We start from the raw sequence: 23,048 nt of genomic DNA, 5'->3' as shown, positions 1-23,048 counted from the left end.
ATGAATTGGATGCTGCCCTACATCTGCTCAGCTTCCGAGAGAAATCCAGATTTAGGAGAGGTGCATATTAGTCCACTGCTAAATTATGTTTCTGCTCCTCGCATCTGCATATTTGGGATGTAATCCAGCTTGCTTGAGCGTTTGAAGATAAATGAACTGGAGCTGTGCGTTTCCAAAGAGAAAAAAAACGGAAGTCATTCAGTCAGATGGTGGGATGGAGAATCCGAAAAATCCGTTCGAGATTGTCTCAAGGCTGTGCTGGAGCGGCGCCAGCCCAGCGCTCGTACATGTGTGTCTGCAGAGAGAGGAAAAGCTGCTGGGTTGGAGGAAACGTGGGGATCGGCACCACTGCACAAGCTGGAGCCCATTACATCTTTACAGCAGGCCCCTCCTCTCCCGGCAATACCAGCCAATATTCACCAGCCAGCTCTCAACTCTCTCTCTCTCTCTCTCTCTCTCTCTCTCTCTCGCTTTCTCGCTCAGCCTCTCTCTTGTACTTATAGGTGATAGCTGCACCCTCCCACCTTCCTTTCCTGCTTCCCTCATATCTTATTTCCCAGCCCCTCATTGCTGTCTCTCTTTCTTTCTCTCTGTCACCTGTACTGGGAGACGCTCTTTGTTGCCTGTGGTGAAAGGGGCTGAGGATGCTGTCAGTCTCTAGCTGTCAGCACACAAACAGAATTTATGACCACATAGACCAAGCAGCTTTGAGAAGCGTGACACTTCCTTGTGGCCATTCTTTTTTTGTCTGAAAGCTTGCAACCATACTTCAAGAATGTTTGCAATAATGTATAAACGTTATTCATAATACAAAAATGAACTTTATTTTATTCTGTTATTTTAAATTGATCATTTATTCATCTAGAGGATATAGTGGCATATAAACAATAACAGAAACTTTTTATTTTATTTTATTTTATTTTATTTTATTTTATTTTATTTTATTTTATTTTATTTTATTTTATTTTATTTTATTTTATTTTATTTCCACTAGAAGACATAGTCCCTGATATAAAAAAGAGGAAAAAAAAGTTTATTTTATTTTTATATAAAATGTTTATATTTTCAATTATTTTCTTTTCATTTTCATTTTTTTATTTCTTTTCTATTCATTTTACTTTAATTTCATTTTCAATTTTATTTCCACTAGAAGACATAGTCCCTGTCATGTAAACAATAACAGAACATTTTATTTTATTTTATTTCCACTAGAAGACATAGTCCCTAATATAAAAAGAGAAAAAAGAATGTTTATTTTATTTGTATATACATTTTTTATATTTTCAATTATTTTCTTTTCATTTTCATTTTTTTTATTTCTTTTCATTTTACTTTAATTTAATTTTCAATTTTATTTCCACTAGAAGATATAGTCCCTCTTATGTAAACAATAACAGAACGTTTTATTTTATTTTATTTTATTGTTTTATTTTATTTCCACTAGAAGATATAGTCCCTGATATGTAAAAAAACAAAAAAAACAATGTTTATTTTCTTTTCATTTCTTTTCCGTTTCATTTAAATTTCATTTTTTATTTATTTGTTTTATTTACTTAATTTTATTTAATTTTCTTTTCATTTTCATTTCAATTCTTTTTATTTTATTTTCATTTCAATTCTTTTCATTTAATTTTTATTTCCACTAGAAGATATAGTCCCTGGCATGTAAACAATAACAGAACAATTTGTTTTATTTTATTATTTTATTTTATTTCCACTAGAAGATATAGTCCCTGATATGTAAAATGTTTATTTTATTTAAATTTAAATTTTTTAATTTTTTAATTTTATTTTCATTTCTTTTCATTTTCTTTTCATTTTCTTTTCATTTCTTTTCATTTCATTTTCATTTCCTCTAGAAGATAAAGTCCCTGATGTGTCAACAATAATTGAACATTTTGTCTATGTGTGCTGCAGATTGATATACACAGGTTCTAGTGTTGGTTATTAATATTGTGTATTTTGCACATTTGGAGCGCTGCATTGACAAATCATCCTCTTGGACTATAACTATTTGTTATGTAATTTAAGCAGAGCAATGTTTAACAAGCACAAGATAAAATAATGTACCTTCCAGTGTCTGATGCTACTAAGGGGAGTCATTATTGACCTGTAGCTGTGCTGAGCACCAGTGGTGTGTTCTGGGTAAGCTGTTACTTGTTAAGTTATTAGGTGTGATGAGGTCCTTGTGTGGATTGCTGATAACCTGTTATCTCACAATGTCTCTCTGACTCCTCACTGCACCATGGGTAGCCATGCAAAACCAGAGCTGCTTTTTAAGAGTTTTTTGGATTTTGTGAGGTTCTGATTTATTTAGAGAACAGGGATTACTACACTAAATCAATATAAACCGGCATACAAAACACTTCTGTGATGTTCTCCTCGGCTTCAGTATCACATTCTCTGATGTCATTCACGTCTCTCTGTTTTTATTATTTATAATGCAGGCTCTGGTTCATAATGATGAGATTTTGCATTGCATATGTGCCATTACAAAGAATAAATTCCCCTTTTCTGTTATTGTATACCTCTGTTCTCTCTCTCTTTCTCTTAGACTTTGCTTACATGTCTTAAAGACAAACTGGCAGCTGCGATTACCCTTGTTGACTCAGGATAGATCTGTCCAGTTCATCTTTAGGTTTATTTTAATACACGCCACTGCACATTGAAACGCCCTTTGACACACAACATAATAACATGCTGTTGACTGACATTTATCAGTTTACATGGAGACACACCTCACACTGAGAATGGTTTTTGAAGTTGCTAACTGAAGTTGACAGTTGTTATAGCATTTAATACCAAACTCAAATTTTATAGTATAACACAAAAGCATAAAATATGGCATATAGCAAGAAGAGGACAGACAAAAAAGAGAGAGGGGGGAGATAAAGAGAAATAGAGTGACTGAGGTTAGTCTACAGTGATTCCAAATTCAATATGTAATATATTTTCTATTTTCATCCAATAAAATATGATTTTATTTGACTGCATGTGAAGGACGGTCGAATATCAAAGGTAGAGAGGGAGGAGGGGAGATGCACATTCAGTGGAAAGCTGGCCATTGTGTATGCGTTCTGTATCCTGACGCCAACCGCAATCACATGGCCTGTGACTTACTAGGAGTTCTTTCTGCACCTTAAATAACATGTAATAGGCTGATCTCACGGCATTAGCATGCATTATACTACATAAAGAGAGAGAGAGAGAGAGAGTGAGTGACTGGAGGGAATGAAAGTGCAACATGAATTTTAACAATATGCTCATTACTTATTTATACCTCTGGGAGGAGAAAAAGAGAGACAGATTTCATATCTGTTACTGATGCTTTCTCATTCTCTCTACCTCAGTAACTTTTCTGTTTGATTGTTGACCTTACAGTGACCTTCTGGTGTTTTTGTGGTTGCATTGCGCTGTTTATGAATGTTTTGATCTCCACGTCATGAATAAAACACTCAACTCTGTGAATTCTCTGGAGAAGTGCCTGCTGTAAACCTTTGGAAAAAGGTGACAGCTAACATGTTGCTTTTGAATTCAACCCGCTCGTTTGCTCTGATATTTAGCCTGTTCCTGAAGAACCGTATTAGGGAAACCCATTCTCCCATTTTATAAGCAAACTGCATCAGACCTGAAAGTCTCAAATAAATGGAAGCACAGAAGCAGAAAGAAGAGAGAGGATGACAGAGAGGTGCGTGTGTACCGCAGGGAACCTCCATAAACGACATGTTACAGGACTTCAGATAGTGAGGGATTTGACAAGCAATTATAGAAGCCAAACAAGCACAGTGCTTTCAGAAGAGCAACAGAGAGAATAATACAGAGATGCTACAGTAGCAGTTATTGAAGTCTGAGAGACAAGAGGTCAGCGTTGGTGGGATCTGCAGCGGATGAGAAGAAATTACACACTTCAGGAGTGTAGCGTTATGGATTACCGCCTCGAGGATGGGAAGGCACCTGTTTCTGTCTCTATAATTAAAGGGATAGTTCAAGCAAAAATGAGAATTCTGCCATTGTCTGCTCACTCACACGTTCAGAAACACATATGACATTATTTCTGGACTGTACTGTTCATTCTTTGGTATAACTGATATTTGATGGAATTTTCCGTATGTATTTTTTTACAGGTATTTTACCTGACATTACATTGTGTTTTAGGGTTATCGGAAATGTCCGTAAAATTACTGGATAATGTCCAGTAATTTTTTCTGTTGTTTTACAGATTTTTTTTTTTTTTAGAGTGTGCAGATATTCAAGTTATTTTTAAATACGTTTGGCTATTAAAATGTTTAAATTGTATTTACTGTTAAAAGGTTTGGGGTTGGTAAGATTTTTGGAAAGAAGCCTCTTCTGCTTACCAAGGCTGCGTTTATTCGATTAAATATATATACATACATACACACACACACACACACACACACATATATAAATATATATATATATATATATATATACAGCTATGGAAAAATTAAGAGACCACTCCAAGTGGTCTCTTAATTTTTTCCATAGCTATATATATATATATATATATATATATATATATATATATATATATATATATATATAAATATATATATATATATATATATATTGTCTTTTATCAGCTGTTTCTCAACAAGATAATGTCCAAATGTAATGTAATTTATATTTTCTATTTATACTTTTTTTAAATGTTTTCTATCAAATGATACCTACCTTTTGACTCTCCTTGCTAGAGTTTTGGAGTTATGAGTCTTTACTTTTGTGTGTCGCTCAGAAAAAAAAAAAAAAAAAAAAAAAGAACTCTAAAAAAGCCTTCAGGTCTTAAAGGGTTAATTCAAATAAATACTTTAAAATAATTTGAGCTTCAGCCTGGTTTAATAGCATTTATATATATATATATATATATATATATATATATATATATATATATATATATATATATATATATATATATATATATATATATATATATATAAATGTCTTTGTTCAAATTAAGCTGTAAAATAAATAGTTTATCCCTTTAAATGCAATGGATTTTGAAAGATATCAACAAAAAAACGGGCAAAAAACTTTAAAAGTGATTTTCTCAGGTTTTCAATTGGAAAAAGAGGGCATACGAACATAATTAAAATGGGTATATCTTTAAAACCATTCAAGGTATGACTTTGACTAGGATATCATTTTAAAGCTTATTGTCTCATCTTTCCATTGATACCAAAATCTCAATTTTGAAATTTGGGTCACTGTGACTCATTTTGCTGGTTCAGGTCACATATATATATATATATATATATATATATATATATATATATATATATATATATATATATATATATATATATATATATATATATATGTGTGCATATATGCCAAGGTCATGGGTTTGATCCCAGGGGATTGCACATACTCCGATACAAAATGTGTAGTATAATGCAATGTAAGTCGCTTTGGATAAAAGCGTCTGCCAAATGCATACATGTTAATGTAATGTAAATGTGTGTACATTTTAGCGGCATCTAGCGATGAGGTTGTGAACTTCAATGTAGAGAAGTTACAGTGGCCAACACAGGACTCTGTAGAGCAGTTTGTCCATTTAGGGCTACTGTAGAAACATGCCTGCACAAAATAGAGACTTAACATGTAAGGGGACCCGCGGTGTATGTAGATACAAATGGCTCATTCTAAGGTAATAAAAACATAACGGTTCATTATGTAAGGGTTTATACATCACTGAAAACATAGTTATGTATATTATATTGCATTTCTGTCAATAGATCCTCCTAAAATTTACACATTGCACCTTTTGTAACATCATTAATGTCTTTACTGTAAAGTATTTCTGCCAAAAAAGTTTACGGACCACAAACTAGTATCTAGTGTATCTTATGAATATTAAAACTGTTTCTGTTTAATTCTCATGAATTTTAAGGTTCATAACTCAACATCCTTAATGAAAAGTTGCGATAGAATATACAGTTGTCAAATATGAATCCACAGGGTCTCCCACAAACCCATGGGAAGTGTTGCTGAGAAAATTCATTAACTCATTCAAATATCATGTAAATTCATTATGCTTCCAGCAATGAGAAAATATGGAGTCCTGTTGTGAAGAAAATTCCACAGCAATCTTAATGAAAACTCAGCTTTTCTCTATCTCCGATGGGGAGGAGATTCTCCACAAAATAGCCTGAAGATAAATCTCATGCAAGCACACTCCAGTTAACATGCAAGAATTTATTTATTTAAGTTGCAATAAATTTAGCCAGCAAAGCAAAAACGTGAAACAGATTGGATTTCACATTCAATTCATAGTTACGTAGCTTAACCAGATTCATAATTAGATAGCCCACAGCTCAAAATTATTCTAAAACTGAAAGATCTTACTGATCCTAAATGATTTGTGGGCTTTGGAAACATGTGATATAGAGATAAATTTGCTCACAATTCATCAGAATTTTGTGCTCATGTAAATATTTCTTGCTGTATCTCGAAAGACGCAGGCGCAGATGTAACGCAAGGCTGTGGCAGAACTCCTCTGAAGATTTATATCCAAGGGAGAGGTCAGTCGATGGAGAGGAAGAGGATCTTTAACATGTCACAACCTGCAACAGAGACATCACAGTTTACAGGCTATCATTCCATATGTCATATATATCCATATATATCATTCCAGGTATTCAGCAACCAGTTATGATCTTAAACCTGATGCTTGTATATTGACCAGATGTTCCGGTCTTCATCTGCACAACACAATCACATTGCATTACAAAAAATATCTGTTCCTCTCAATGCTTTTGGGGGGATGGGATACATGTAAGGAGCCTGGAGGTATGTGAAATGGACAAGATGGAGAACGGATTGGGGGAGGATGGAGGAGAATGGGGGAGGAGAAATGTGGTGAAGGAAATGTGTAATTGTGGTTTGTGGCTCAACCTAATATTCTTAAGGGACAGATTGATCCATAAAGTGTTTTGTCCCCTTGTGGATTATGCTTTGACCATTTATATACAACTTTCAGTAAGTTTACAATGAATTTTTTTTTATTTTTTAGAATTAATCAGTATCCAGATGTCATCTTTATAGTTTCTGTTCTGCATTATTGTACTAGTTTCACATTATTATCAAGTAAAGTCGATTCACTTGTGTGCTACATCTCAAATCAACTGAGACCTTTTGACCCAGACAGATATGATCAATTCCACCTCTCCTCTATTATTGAGCCAAACTGCTCGTAAATAAGGGCACCTCTCGTCTCTCTGGAGGGCTGAGAGGCAATAAGCAGAACTCCGTCGGCCACCCCCAGGGCCTTAACCCACGTCCTCCCTCCAAGGGCAGCACAGCACAGTTCATTTAATTACCCAGCATGCCCGATATATTCCCATCTCACATCTGTATGTGGCAAACTCGTCCCACTGGCTGGCAAACACATTGGTTTGTAATTAATTTTTCAGCCTGCTCAGCTGATGTGTGTCAGTCACGTCGTGTTAAAGCTCTCGCTCGCATTCAAGACTGCGGAGGCTCAGGGTGGAGCTCCAATTCAGAACCTAATTCATCAAGGCCTGTACCTGTCTCATATGGGTCATAGTGGGGGAAGGGTAAAAGCAGTTTGCATGGGTTTGGCTGCTGGGAACGAACCTTAGCTCAAATCCCCAGGTGTATTGATCAGCAGAGCTGCGAGAAAAGAGTTGGTCCAGGCAGGTGGAAATTAAAGTTGCGATGAAGCAGAAGTAGCGGCAGATATTTTTTTATTATGTCACGTACATTTGATTTTAACAGATTTTCAGAAAAGAAAAAATGTAGGGCTATGCATGCATCTGTTCTTGATTGGATTTTGAGATGTAGGCGTTGCACTCAGAAGTGGAGGTATCTGTGCAGGGCCATTTCAAGTCAAACACACCTTATAATTTTCACCAGAATTCCAGTTATTCCAGTTTTTTTTTTTCATTGGAATTTTCTATCCAGAATAATAAGTGCACAGTCAACCCCCCAACTAATTACAAAATCAGTAAAATAAAATACCAGGCAATAAAATAAAATACATAGTCTAACTAAAATACAAATTTAATTAAAGCTGCAAGCAGCAATGAAAGGGCCCTCGCACCCGGGGCCACCACCACCCGTTGGCCTTAGGAAAACAGTGAATAGTGGGTGACATGAATGTAAGCGAGTAAATACAGTTGAAATTTGGCAAAGTCATTTCAACATGCCACACTTCCTGCTGCCAACAGGTGGCACTTTGACTATTACTGAATATTGCCATGTAGATGTCTTCAGGCTAAGACTATTATCAATCATGTGAAATTTGGAGCAGATCAGACATTGTTTGCCTGAGTTACAACAACTTACAGTTTTGTGGCGTTATTTTCGCATATTTTAGCACTTAGCCAAGTGTTTCAAGATTTAACATGTTTCTAGCATGTTTGGTTCTTCATGGCATATACAAATGTGTTTCTGGGAATGCATTACAGTGTAAAGCATGCCATTTCCTGTTGCCAGCAGCAATATTGGTAACTAAATATAGGCATATAGATGTCTTCTGGCCAGGACTCTTATCACACATGTGAAGTTTGGGGCAGATCGGACATTGTATGCCTGAGTTACAGCTTCCTCTTCCATGGCGAAAAATCAGATTTTGTCAGGCCGCCACGGACACGCTCTTCAGCAAAAACTCTAGATCTTTGCATTTTAATGTCACCAAGGCCTTTAGATTAGACTGACCAATTATGATGTTTTTCTGATTAAAGTTCTAGGAGGAGTTTGCTAAAGTACAATGTCTAGACATGGCAAAAACTGCAAAAAATTTGCAGAGAAAATTCAAAATATCTCATTTTCTGTAGGGGTTTCAGACTTTGCACCCAGAGACTTTTTTGTAAGTATTGTGCTGTTACATGTGTCTAACGAATATCATACCTGTATGTGAAACGTAGTGTGAAAGGCGCTTAATTGAAATTTTGTAGGTGGCGCTATCGAGCCATTTTGCCACACCGAATTCTGAAACCCATATCAGATGTAAATTTTCACCACTTCTGACGCGTGTGCAAAGTTTCATGAGTTTTTGAGCATGTTTACGCCCTCAAAAATGCGATTCATTTCGGAGAAGAAGAATAATTGACTGACTGAACAATCACAATAGGGTTCTCACACTGCTCGGGCCCTAAAAAATAAAAATAACTCTTTAAAGGTGGGGTATCCATTTTTTCAACTACACTGATTGGAAGTTAGTCAGGCCGATACCAACAACAAACGTCTAATCAATCAGCATTAGGGGCACATGATGGTTGAGGAGAGAGAAAGGGTGGATTTGAGGGGTGAATAGAGGGGTGGATTTGTCCAACAGCGTAGTTGAAAAAATGCATACCCCACCTTTAATCCACATATCAAAGGTAGGGGGTGAAACAAGTTTCCACTTTAAAATAATGAGACATTTAGCTACTAACGTAAAGGCCAGAGCCTTTTGCAGTGGCAATGACTCCATCCGAAAACTTATCAGGCAGTGACTTTGTAGGCGTTTGCGCATGGATGTACCTCACAAAACTAATTTCAGACAGACTTTGGTCAAAAACATACATTTGCATGCAAACTTACCATTTTTCTAGCTCAACTGTCACAGGATGGAACGCACAGGATTGTGGGATATCAACGACAGCAAAGCTTCCTTCAAAGATCGATCAGATGAAGGTATCTCAGGAGACAAGAAGTAAGCTAACATTGGATTCAGACATGCCTTGGCTGCCTCCGAAATCTTAACCCTCTACCGCACGCATTATGATAAATTTATAAAAAAAAAAATATTTGACTCTTTTTCTTTTCTTAAAATGGCTTAACATAAAGTGCTGTAAAAAAAAAAAAAAAATTATATATATATAATTATATTAAATATTATTTTAAGGTATTTTATGATATGTTGCCATATGGCAACAACGCGCAATAGTGGAAATTACTTAAAATAAGTGTAAGTGTATATAGTTAATATTTTTCCTCAGAAATGTTGTTTGTATTTAATAAATTGGTGCTATTATAAGCTTTAGCAGTAAATATAAACAACACCTTTTACTTAATTTCCAACATCTTGTGCTTTTATTTATGGAATTTTTTATTTTGCTGAATAATGCTTTATATTCTTTGAATTTCATTACGTTTTTCGTGAATATTATTTAAATTGCAAATGTAGACAGTTAAAAACAAATCTAATACTGTTCATCATGTATCATAAAACATTGACATAAAACCAAAAATATTGTAGTTCATGAAAATTCAAAATTACGCAATCTTATGAGAGGAAGGTTATGAACATGAACCCCCCATAATCCTTGAAACTTCACCTTTTTTCTGTATGAAACTTCAAAAAGCATTTTTTTTCAGAGGTGAGACACATGTACACATCACATTTGGTGCTCTTCATCCTAACAATACACTTACATCCACTTGCACCTGCCTTTTTGAGACACTATGGTAGGCCAGTGGTTGGTCTGGGCCAGTAGTTCTGGCTTTGGTGGCAGGTCTCCGATGTTGATTTAATCCATAATATAAATGCCATGGCAGTCCTTGACATACGAATAATCAACATTATATCACTAGTATTAATGTTGTTATTGTTACAGCTTAACAGACTGCAGCTGGCCTTTGCTAGCTATCTAACCTATTATAGAGAATACGAACCGACGTCACGCCTCGTTGCATGCCGGGGCGGCGCCGCCATTTTGACAGGATCGCCCTCTATTACTCGTACTGAAATTAATACAGATTCTTGCTTACCTTTTGGACAGACGGACACGAACACACTGTATTTTTATATTTATTTTAACAAATGACAACCACACTAAGCAATTTCCTACCTTTATAAACCCGTTATGAAGAAAATGTATAAAATGCTTGCATTTTACGTGATACTGAAGTTTATATTTTGGTCTCATTCGTTTTTCTGCATGTGCTTTATTTGTAAATAGAATTTGGTCTCTTTAATATCAGTCTGAGTGCATTAAGCGTTTTCTTGAGAGGACATGAGAGGAAACCGTTTAAGATATAAACGTGTTGCGTTCATATTTTGGGCTCATTTGCGTATCTCCACACAGTATGCTTTAATAAATGTACAGAAATATTTGTTTGTCACATGAAGCGTTTTTCGTGTTAAGCATTTGAATGTCCCGTCAAGTTCTGCTAATTCACGAGCGCAGTGAGTCAGACTTGCAAAGGTAATGTTATTAAACCAAACGAAATCAAAATGTTCAAAAACACTTAGCAATGTCATTCTTTTATTGAGTGATAAGCAGTGGGTTTAATCAGTGCCATTTATAATATATTTGCCATCCGGCGTCTTCTCGTCATCTCCTCGACCTGCTTTTCCTTGGTGTTTTTACACGTAGAAAAGGCGAAAAAACGTTTTTCACTGTCTTGTTTTCTCTCAGAACGATGATCTGAGTTACTATCACAATTATCGATGCAGCATTAATGACATACAATGGTGACATTTTTCACAATCATGACAGAAAACAAATTACTGCACTAAACTCAATAACGGAAAGGCTGCGCGATCCTGTCAAGATGGCGGATAAACAAAGAAGTTACCCAGAACTCAATGCGGCGTGACGTCAGATTCGTATTCTCTATAACAAAGACTATAGAATAAAGGGACTTTGTCTATAATAAAGTCATTCCATTATTGTGCAGTGTTGCCATATGGCAACACAGACATTTTAAAGTGATGGCCGATTTCGAAACACTGCTTCATGAAGCTCCGAAGCTTCATGAATCTTTTTGTTTCGAATCAGTGATTCGGAGCGTGTATCAAACTGCCAAAGTCACGTGATTTTAGTAAACGAGGCTTCATCACGTCATCACTGTTTCGAAACAGTTCGAAATTTCAATGGTTCACCAACAGAGGACGATGATAAAGTGAGCCCATGAATCATGCAGATTCACTGAGAACTATTGAACAAGTGTCTAGGGCTTTACCCTATGGTTTTACCTGATCTCCGATCAGTTTTATACAGTTGTACATGTTTTAATTATACATTAGAATAATTAAAATGAATAATGGTAGTTATTAATCTCTTATTGGCCTGTTTAGCTTAAGCCAAGGAACAGAGAAACAAGCCTTTAAAATTGATAAAAGAACACAAATTATACAGACACTCTATATTTAATCTTATTAGATGATTAGTTAATTCCATTTAATTGATTTTACTTTAAATAAAACTTTTGCAGTACATTTGTTAAAGTGTATTTTTAATGCATGTTTGGCCTGAGTTTTGTTGCATTTGCACTGCTCTGACCACTAGGGGTCACCGTGGAGACGGGTGTCAGATTGTTTCGAAGCCTCGAATCATTACGGCACATTTGGGCTGCGTCCGAAAACCTAGGTAGCTGTCTTGCTGCCTCGCTATCTTATAAGAGAATGACTTGTATGGCAGCGTTTGTGCATGAAGGTACCTCACGAAACTGATTTCGGACAGACTTCTGAGGCAGCGTAACACTTTAATGATCTACAGCAATATAGCGCGAGCTTTGGTGAGAACTAAACAAATATTTAATTATTACAGTAGTAATTTCTCGATAGAAATGATATCAAAATTGAAATATGTTGATCAAAATCGTACATTTATACACAAACTGAGCAGCAAACGCAACTTTCGGACGCCATCTTTATTTTTCTAGCTCAACTGTCACAGAATGGAAAGCACAGGATTGTGGGATATCAAAGGCAGCTAAGGATACATCTATGCTTCCTTCAAAAATCGATCTGAGGAAGGTATCTCATGAGAGAGGAAGTGAAGCTAAAATTGGATTCGGACGTGCCTTGATGCCTTCTTACCTTGAAATGTGTCCTCGGAAGGCAGCATTTTTCAGTTTTCGGACGCAGCCTTGGTTAAGTCATGTGACTTAACCAAAGCACAACATTGGCTAAACTAAGGTCTTCTCTTACCAACAAAAAAAACGAGAATGTTCTGTTAAAGAGACAGTGGCAAGGAAATGAATACAAAGTGTATGTTGCCATATGGCAACACTATGCGGTAGAGGGTTAAAAATGCTGCCTTCAGAGGATGCATTTCAAGGTAGGAAGGCATACCTTGAAATGCATCCTCTGAAGGCAGCATTTTTAAGCTTTCAGAGGCAGCCAATTTCACATACCTACTCTGAATATGGCAGACAGTGGGTTTGGTTTATATTAAAGGCATCCAAGACATTTTGACTAAAAATGATTATGTCAAATTAAAAAGAACAAGAAAAAAGAAACGTACATTGATGAATTCTTCACAATAAGCTCCACAATATGCATTTAGACAATAGATTGGGTAAGTTGTCATTTCATGCAGACTTTTAGGCTTTCTTGCTATGTGAGCAACAGCGACATCCAGCGCAAAGCAGCTGTAACTACACTTCCTCATCTGGAAGACAGTAGGGGTCTAATTGTTTCATAATTTTGTGCAATTAGAAATGCATCTTGGTTTGACTGTTATTTTCTATTTTTTTATTTGACAGAATAATAAATAGATTATAGTGCGTTACTCAGTGCTTAGGCTTATGGAGGGTTTTTTCCTGATATTCTGTGAAACCTTCCCGTTCACGATTGCCCATATGGCTCAAATCAGCGGAATTATATCCCTAGGTTATTTGCATCTAACCCTGTCATCAAAATAATAATCTTTGCATTATGACTTTGCTTTCAACTAAAAGTGCAGCCAATGACATTTACGATTACAAAAGGTTTCCAGGAAATTGCATATAGGAACTAAATTTAGACTGAGCTTGTCCAGTGTCAGATGAACAAATTACCATGGAAACAAGTGTCACATTGTTCCTGTGTCTCACTTGTAGGTGAGAGTTACAGTGCATCCCTAAATCAGATGCACCGCTTCAAAACAGCATTACAATCCATGAAAATGTGTGGGTGTAATTAGGCTAATTTATCAAAGCTATTGCTCGTCCAAAATAATTACACGGTGCGCGACTGAACAAGCATATTATTATGTTTAGTACAGCAGCCTATGTTTATTTATAAAGCCTAATGTTATTTTTTATTGCTCTAGACTAGCTTGCTTTTACATATTGTGCGAAATAAACTATGATTTTCAGGTCGAATTTATGTATGCAATTTATGAAAATTTACCACACCAAAGAAAGAAAACCGGTAACACTTTATTTACAGTGTCCCTATTACACATCTTAGGCTACATGTACTAGTAGCACAAGCAAACCAAACTTTAACCCAATTATAGGGTTAAAAATATATGTTTTTGTTTGCGATACTCTTGTAGTTTATAAATGTATAATAAAATTACAGATAATGATCATTCATATGTTTTGTGTACCACATGAGCCTGTTTCTATGGTTACGTCCTCAGGCATTTCTGTTCGCGAGCGCTTTAAAGTGATAAACATATACTTAAAACGTATACTTTTTGTTTTGATAGCCGAATGGGGATGTATTTTTTCAAGGTCAGTTTTGAAGGTCTTGATAAAAAGTGTAGCTATTTGAATTTTAGTTTAGAGAGCATCATTTAAAATTTAGAAACAATTATTTTAGAACTAGTTTTGAATTAGGTGGTGGAACCAACATAGAAAACTACTGCAATAAGAGAAAAGAAAATTATACATTTGGACTTTTGACTCCAAATTCCCCTTGTGACCGCTTTCCTAGCCCCAGTTTCCAATAAGCAATCCAATTTCATCAGATAATAAATGAAATTTCTCCTGAGTAATATCAGCAGCATCTTTAGGATCAACGAGAGGTGGAAAGAGATAAGCGCAAACTGAATCAAGACCTTAAAATGACTTTTGAATGATAAATGAATCCAAAGGAAAACAGAAAATGCATTGCATGCATTATCAGTGCATTCCCATAATAAATCACAGGCACTCCAGCACCTCCACCGGCTCTGCGGAGGAAGTAAACAGTGAACGCAGCAGCAGCACGCTGGAGTCAAGTTTGGTTGAACTCCGGTGTGTTCATTACCACGACAGCGGCTGCGTTTCTGCACTCAGTCTTACAGATGTTTATGATCGTTCTAACGGAATGGAAAAGACACCTGGATAAGCTGGACGACACATTCCACTGGAAAATTCCTCGTGCTACTTCCGGGTGTGAGGTTGTAGCGCAGGATAATTCTGTGCTTCTGGAGATCGGTAAGAATCGCGTGGAAGTGTAGCTGTGAGCTCTTCGTTCACTATCTAGCTGTTTAGTTTGGTAACAACTTGAACTCGGTTGCAAGTTCATGAATCTTGATGAATTCTAATTTTGTTTTGCACGATGCAATAGGCAGCATATCTGTGTAAGAGGCAGAAACTGTATCAAAACACCGTTCCTATACAATACTTGTCGAAATGAACTGCTCCTGAATGACATGGAAATTCACTCAAGCTCAGATAATCAGTGATGTAGTAGGGCTAAAGCTCATCTTATCCACATACAGCTGCATTATATAACCTCTGTGTAGGAGAGAAGGGGATGTGAAACTGTTATATGAACGCAGACAGTCCCAGTTATCATGCAGGACTTCAAATGACCATTCCAGAATGCTCTATCCCTGTCCTGAACTACATACAGCAGAGCAAGGTTTTTCCCTCTGCTTTCCTGCATGTGCCAGTAGTTAAGATATTTACCTTCCTTGCCAGCATTTTCCTTTGCCCTATCTATAAACAATGATGCGTTTTATTTTTATTTATTTATTTAAAATGAGGCCGAATTTTTTTGTTTTTTAATTTGCATTAGCTTATGAATTAAATAATAAAAATGTCTCCACAAGGATTTCTGATATTCCCATCTCTGTGGGGACATTTTGTCCCCCATAATGTAGGATTTATCTGAACCACAAACACGTTGGGTTTCCAAGTTTTATGGGGACATTCCATAGACATAATGATTTTTATACTGTACAAACTGCATATTCAAACCCTAAACCTACACAGTTAAATCACCTCTGCTCAGAGTACATATGGTCCCTCTCTAAATAATGTTAAAATAACACTGAAGCAGAGTTAAATTTAATGAGATAATTAAGCAATTAATTAAGTAATGATTGTGCATTAGTGATGAACACCTGCTGTTAACAAGCAGAATCACTGAAGAAAAAACACAAAAACTACAAGTGACTTAAGTCACAGCCTTATTAATTGCTTAATTATCTCATTAACTTTAACTCTGCTTCAGTGTTACTTTAACACTATTTAGAGAGGGACCATATGTACTCTGAGCAGAGTTGATTTAACTCTGGGGATTTTGCTGTGTACCCTTCACAGAAAACTTTATACATTTTTACATTTTCAAAAAACCACTTAATATGATTTATAAGCTGTTTTCTTCATGGGAGACCAAAAAATGTCCCGACAAGGATATTGCCATCTTTGTGGGGACATTTTGTCCCCAAAATGTAGGGTTTACTTGAACCACACACACAGCAAAAATGTGTCCTAGATGGCGTGTGCCTGTAAGTATATGTATGTTTATATTGCTTATTTAAAAAAATCCATAACAGTTATAATTCATAAACACATTTTTGCTAGCAAACAGTGGCAGTGATGCAGAATATTACTGATAGATATGCTAGATAACATTGCGTTGTTGACATTTAAATCAGCACATTTGCAACAAAAAAAGGTTAATGCATCATTAAAAACCTAATGTATTCCTTGCAAATTTACACAAGGCATGAAAATGCATGTAGTTCAGCAAATGTGAGATTTAGTGACAATGCAGCACTGGCTAAATAGCTGACATTTCCACCAACTGGCCTGAAATTGTCTCACATTATATCCTCAGGCCATCCTTATTGATGATAAACCTATCCAATAACCATACAATAGAATAATACTCCTATTATTAACCCCCTCTCTTGCCCCAGTCTGTGTGTAACAGCATTCTTGGGACATTACTATGGATTCCTATGGACGTGTGGAGTTCCTGCAGGCTCTAGCAGAGGGCTGTGTGCTGCCCACTGCCCAGCAGGGTTTAGAGCAGGTCTGGCAGCTTCTGCTCGTCTGCCTGCTGTGTCGGGTCATCTGTAGATTAGGTGAGTCCATCGTGCACAACCCCAGCCCTCAAACACATGTTAGACTGTTATTCTTCCCCCAAAGGATGGGAACATCAACGTCAATGCTTTTTGTCTTCCATTTTACAGCAATGTGTATTGTAGCAAGGGCTGCAGAATAATATTAATATCACATTATTATGTCTTAGTGCGATTGTCAAATTGCACAGATTGTGTAAGATTTACTTTGAAGAAATTTTCACTCAGAAATTGCTAGTAAATTTCACAAATATTTATGAAGAAACATTGATTTAAACATGAACAAAATTTGAACAAAGATTTAAACAAAATCTCTCAATGTCAGTTTTTCCAATATGGTACAGCCCTAATTGTAGTGAAAATACCCACAGTGATCTTGTCATATCAAACTCATGTTGCTATATCGGTCCATCTGTTAAGTCTTGATGCGGCAGGCTAATGGCGTATCTCTCTTTGACAGGTGTCTCATGTCATGTGAAGCATCTGAGCTCGCTGGCAGGTGGTCTGTATGTGCTGTACGTGTTCTTTGAGCTGCACACGATGTGGGTGATTATCCTGAGCCTCCTCTGCTACCTCATCCTGCTCCTCAGCATAAACTCCAGCAGCCGAGGGGTCTTCCTCTCTGTCGTCATCCTCATCTACATGCTGATGGGGTCTGTCATCCACTGCCATTCATGAGACTACTGCATTGCTAGGGCTTAATGAACACAGAAAACTGCCTAGACGCAGCTTAGAATTTGATCACAAGTGGTCACATATTTTGTTCATTTTCATTGTAGGGAGCTTCATATGATAGATGCAGCAACCTGGCATAAGATGAGAGGTGTGTCTTTATTGATTTATTATTAAAGGGATAGTTCACCCAAAAATTAAAATCTGATGTTTATCTGCTTACCCCCAGGGTATCCAAGATGTAGGTGACTTTGTTTCTTCAGTAGAACACAAATGATGATTTTTAACTCCGTTCAACCGTTGCCGTCTGTCAGCCGTATAATGTGGGTCAATGGGAACTTCTTTTATAAGAGTAAATAAAACATGCACAGACAAATCCAAATTAAACCCTGCGGCTCGTGACGACGCATTGATGTCCTAAGACATGAAACGATCAGTTTGTGTGAGAAACCGAACCGTATTTATATCATTTTTTACCTCTAATACATCACTATGTCCAACTGCGTTCAGCACTCGCTTAGTGAGGTCTGATCGCGCTCTGACAACAGAAGTAATGTCTAGCACTCATTGAAGTATAAGGGTGAGACATCACTGCTGTTGTCAAATCATCATTTGTGTTCTACTGAAGAAACAAAGTCTCCTACATCTTGGATGCCCTGGGGATAAGCAGAAAAACATCAAATTTTCATTTTTGGGTGAACTATCCCTTTAATCTGCATATTTTACTCAAGCTTTTTATACATAGTGTATTTTCCTTAGATAACACTCACCATTGCATCACATGTCCAGTACTGACTGTTTTGGTTGTGTCCAGGCTCTCAGATGGTGGTGGCCATGAAGGCCATCTCTCTGGCCTTTGACCTGGATCGAGGTGCTGTGTCCTCCTTTCCCTCCCCGCTGGAGTTCATGGGATACCTCTTCTTTGCGGGAACCGTCATCTTTGGCCCATGGATCAGTTTCGCCCGCTATACAGATGCAATTAATGGACGCAAAATGGTAAATACAATTTATTTAAATTATTTTATTCCTATTTTTATAATCTTATTTTTGTATTTATTGCAGGTTAACTATTATTTTATTATTATTATTATATTATTATTTTAAATATTTATTATTTTATTTATCTTTGTCAAATTTAGTTTCTTTATTATCTCCTTCCGTATATATATTTATGTGAACATTTATTCATGTGTATTTCTTTTTTTTAAAGTAAATTAATACTTAAATTAGGCAAGGATGATTAAATTGATCAATAATGACAGTAGACATTAACATTGTTACAAAAAAAATTCAAAAATGCTGTTTTTAAAAATGTTCTATTAATCAAGGTATCCTAAAAAAATGAAGTATTAAGCAGCACAACTGTTTTCAAAATTGATTATAATAAGAAATATTACTTATTATTCAGCATATTAGAATGATTTCTGAAGGATCATGTGACACTGAAGACTGGAGTAATGGCCATCACAGGAAAAACACTATTAAAACAGTTATTTTAAATTGTAATATTTCACAATATTACGGTTTTTACTGTATTTTGATAATAAATAGATAAATAAATAAATACAGCCATTGTGAGCGCAAGTCTTACAGACCCCTTATCTTTATAAATATGTATAAATACCACTTTTTCCAATACAAATGGTTTCAACACAGTTTTCATAAAGTGTCTTTATATGCATATGCAAATATTGACATTAAAATAAATTGAATGTGTTTTGCATGCTAAATGTTAAATGAGAAAAATAATAGTTTTCTTTTAAAGAAGAGAAGATAATCTTTATTTGTGCTGAGCGCATTTCCATCAGCAAAGAGCTTTTTATTCAGTAAATATCTAACTATCTCCTGCAGAGCGTTGGCTGGTTTGGAAAGATTGCTCTGAGCTTTCTGAGGAGTCAGATCTGCCTGGTTATTTCCAACTGTATTGCTCCTTATCTCTTTCCTTACTTCATTCCCATCTATGGAGATGGACTTCCTCGTAGGTGAGCTGCTCTTTTCTCCCTCCCTCAGAGTGCTTCCATATCCAGAGGAAATGAAATTGTCTGTTTTTCATTGTCTGTTTAATATTGTTCTTATTGGCCTTATGTCCTCAGGTGGCTTCACGCTTATGAAAATGCAGTGTCCTTCCACTTCAGCAATTATTTTGTCAGCTACTTGAGCGAAACAACCACTGTGATGGCTGGAGCTGGATTCTCTGAGCACAAAGACCACCTCAAATGGCATGTATTCATGCTTCTCTCTTTATTTATCATTCTTTTGAGTTATTGAGACCTAATGTGACATTTTGTTAATTCAAAGGGATATTACGGTAGCTAAACCTATGAATGTGGAATTGCCGAGGTCTATGGTGGAAGTTGTTACCTCTTGGAATCTGCCCATGTCTAAGTGGCTTAACGCATGTATGTGTATTTATTCAGATTTGTGACGTATAATTGATTTATATACTGTATATGTAAAATATTAATGTTCTCTAAACATTTTAACACACAGACGTCTTTAAAAGTGCACTCAAACTTGGCACTTTTCCTGCCATCTTGGTGACCTACACTGCCAGTGCATTGTTACATGTAAGTATGATTTTTCAGCTCTCTGGTTATTAACATTATCACAAGGAAGGTTTGTTGGCACAGAATCAGGTTCCATCTGTTTAAACAGATTTGAGTTTGTATAAGGATAAAAGAACACCTGATCCAGAAAACAGTTTCCCTCTAACATGACCGCATGGATAAAGATGGTTTGTTATCTCAGAACACCATGACCCAGATTTAAACTGCTGTCTACAGCTGGTGTCGCTAGATAATTCAATCACAGCTGCCTACCCTGACAGCTTATTCCTTGTCACCTTAGTGAGCTGTTGTAGTTGTGCGTGTTAGGCTGTAACTCACTGTGTAGCTAAGATAAAATCACTCATGCTGTAATACCAGTTTGACCTTTTGGGAATATAAATATATAAGAATAAGAGTTATAAGAATTTAAAAACACTGTGTGAATATGTTTGGGTTTGCTGACTTGTATTTAAAAATGTGGGTTTTGGAGAAAGGATGGTTGTAGGGATAAGGATGGGTCCAATTCTGTGGATATTTCTAACAAAAATGAGTAAAAAGCCTGAAATCACTTAACAACTCTAACTACATGTGAATTTTTTTTTTGGAACTTAGTGCATAAATGCACATCACAGAAATCAACTACACTAAATTAAGAAAAATATCAGTGACAGGGATTCCTCCTTAAAATTAATGTAGTTGAGTGGAGACCTCTGGTGGTTAATATAGGACATTGTACTTTTCAGAACTGATTCTAAATTCATATAAATGATTCTAAAATGTAGAAAATAAAATAAAATTCTTGACTCAGATTTTTTTCATGTGATGTCAAAGCTGAATTTTCAGCAGCCATTACTCCAGTTTACTGTCACTGAAATTCTGATATGCTGATTTGGTCAAGAAACATTTATTATTATCATCAAGGTTGAAACAGCTGTGCTGCTTGGTGTTTTTGTGGAACCCGTGATACATTTTTCAGGATTTTTTTGATGAATAAAACGTTCAAAAAAATAGAAGTTATTTGAAATAGAAATATTTTGTAACATTATAAATGTATCACATTTGCTTTTGATCAACTTAATAAAAATATTAAGTTTTGAAAAAAAAAAAAACGTTCTGGCCCCAAACTTTTGATAGTAGTAATTCGATTTGGTAGTGTATTTTCTGCCATTAATGAATTACGTGTTGTTTGACAGGGTCTCAGCTTTCATCTGGGGGCCGTGCTGCTGTCTTTGGGATTCATTACTTACGTTGAACATGGTAAACAATCATTTTATTTCATTCATGCATTCTTGCCTTCAATAAAATTAGAAGAGCTTTGATGCAATCAGTTAATCAGTTATATTAACATATTAATGCTAATGCATAGTCATCATGGCCCACATTTCAGTAGACATGACATTCTAACATCTGTAATTGAAGTGACATCAATAGTCTAGCCAAAAGGACTGAAATACAAACTCTGTTTTCTCTTGTAGTTCTGAGAAAGCGGTTGGCGGCTATTTTCAGTGCCTGTATACTGTCAAAGCGCTGTCCAAGTGACTGCCATCACCAAAATAAGAAGGTGATCTGTTACTTTAACCAAGTCCTGCACTGCAGGATCAAATGTTTGTGCATGGAGAAATCTCTAGTTCACAGATTTCCACTGGAATTCCTAATGGAGTTATATTATTAAATTGAGATCCCTTTTTGTTTTTCTTTTTTTTATTATTGTAGACTATGTGGGTATATGGTGTTAACGTGTTCTTCAGTGCATTGTCAATATTCCACCTGACATATTTGGGATCATTGTTTGACTCTGAAATGGACAATATGCATGCTGAGGAGGTGAGCATTTGTTTATATGCATTCTTTTTTAATTTACAATTTATACAATTTTATTTAATTATATTAAATAATATAAACAATCAACTACTAATAAAAATCTATTAAATCCAATTGGTAAAAGTTGCTTTATCGCAGCATTTTGTTTCCACACAGGGTTACATGGCCAGTCACACCATTCAAAAGTGGTCGGAGCTAAACTGGGCTAGCCATTGGGTGATGCTTGGCTGTTTTGTGTTTTATTGGCTCATTTAAAGAGAATACCATAGTATTGAGGAATCAAAGGACCATTCCCTGAACATGAAAGATGGTGGATGATTGCTGAGAAACCATAGACTGCTGTTTTCACCACATCCACCCTTCTGTCCCTCTCATGGAGAAGAGTGCCATAGAAAGTGCCTTATGACTCGTGGTTACAAGAATCGTTTTGTCATAATATGATCATACTTGTTATTTTTATTTCAATTTATATTAGGTACAATTTTGAATTAAAAGAAAAAAAATCAGTGTGCAGAGTACATATTAAGTGTTATTTGTATCTTTTTTGCCAGTTGTCGTCTCTGTATGGCTTCATATACAGTATAAAGCATAGTCTCTTTCAGTGTGACCATGTTATAGTAACTTTTATAGTACATGTCTTAGAATGGTAAACATGTTTCATATTTTTACCAAAAGGTGTAGATTGGGTTTGACAGTAATATTTATTATTTTCTAATAAAAAAAAATTGCCACAATGACTTTTTTTTTTTTTTTTTTTCATGAATTATATCTTTTGCATTACTCAGTGGCACTTAGGTCACTTTGTTCTCTGACATCAAGTAGGCACTTTTATCCAAAGAAGTTTATCACTCATGGTGATAGAGAAGCCATGTGGTGTGCTGTGCTGGAACTGTGGACCAATGAGGGTATTTTATGGAATTAAGTATAAAAACATCTGACATCCATGTACTACCAAGGCACATGTATAAAAAAAATTGTATTACCATAGTGCCATATCATAAACCACAGTAAAACGTGTTGTGTTGGG

General features: G+C 35.8%; 1 protein-coding gene across 1 annotated transcript; it reads left to right on the top strand.

Annotated features, from left to right (window-relative positions):
- The first annotated feature begins 14,858 nt into the window (after positions 1-14,858).
- On the top strand, positions 14,859-22,745 carry porcnl (porcupine O-acyltransferase like). Its single transcript, XM_067394782.1, has 13 exons — positions 14,859-15,102; positions 16,818-16,985; positions 17,443-17,635; positions 17,762-17,805; positions 18,469-18,650; positions 19,506-19,636; positions 19,748-19,873; positions 19,953-20,053; positions 20,145-20,221; positions 21,394-21,457; positions 21,676-21,761; positions 21,914-22,024; positions 22,178-22,745. The coding sequence occupies exons 2-13, from the start codon at positions 16,850-16,852 to the stop codon at positions 22,274-22,276; spliced, it is 1,350 nt and encodes a 449-aa protein (XP_067250883.1). The 5' UTR covers positions 14,859-15,102; positions 16,818-16,849; the 3' UTR covers positions 22,277-22,745.
- The last annotated feature ends 303 nt before the right edge of the window (positions 22,746-23,048 follow it).

The sequence above is a fragment of the Chanodichthys erythropterus genome, chromosome 9 (genome assembly GCF_024489055.1).
Source record: "Chanodichthys erythropterus isolate Z2021 chromosome 9, ASM2448905v1, whole genome shotgun sequence".
Lineage (NCBI taxonomy): Eukaryota > Metazoa > Chordata > Actinopteri > Cypriniformes > Xenocyprididae > Chanodichthys > Chanodichthys erythropterus.
Note: the sequence above shows the minus strand (reverse complement) of the source record. Positions and strands in the feature narration are given on the sequence as shown.

Excerpts from the sequence above, each read along its gene's own strand:
- porcnl (XM_067394782.1), top strand. The coding sequence starts at position 16,850 with ATGGATTCCTATGGACGTGTGGAGTTCCTGCAGGCTCTAGCAGAGGGC. Across the intron at positions 18,651-19,505 it reads CAATTAATGGACGCAAAATG|AGCGTTGGCTGGTTTGGAAA; the intron begins GTAAATACAATT and ends TATCTCCTGCAG. Across the intron at positions 22,025-22,177 it reads ACAATATGCATGCTGAGGAG|GGTTACATGGCCAGTCACAC; the intron begins GTGAGCATTTGT and ends GTTTCCACACAG.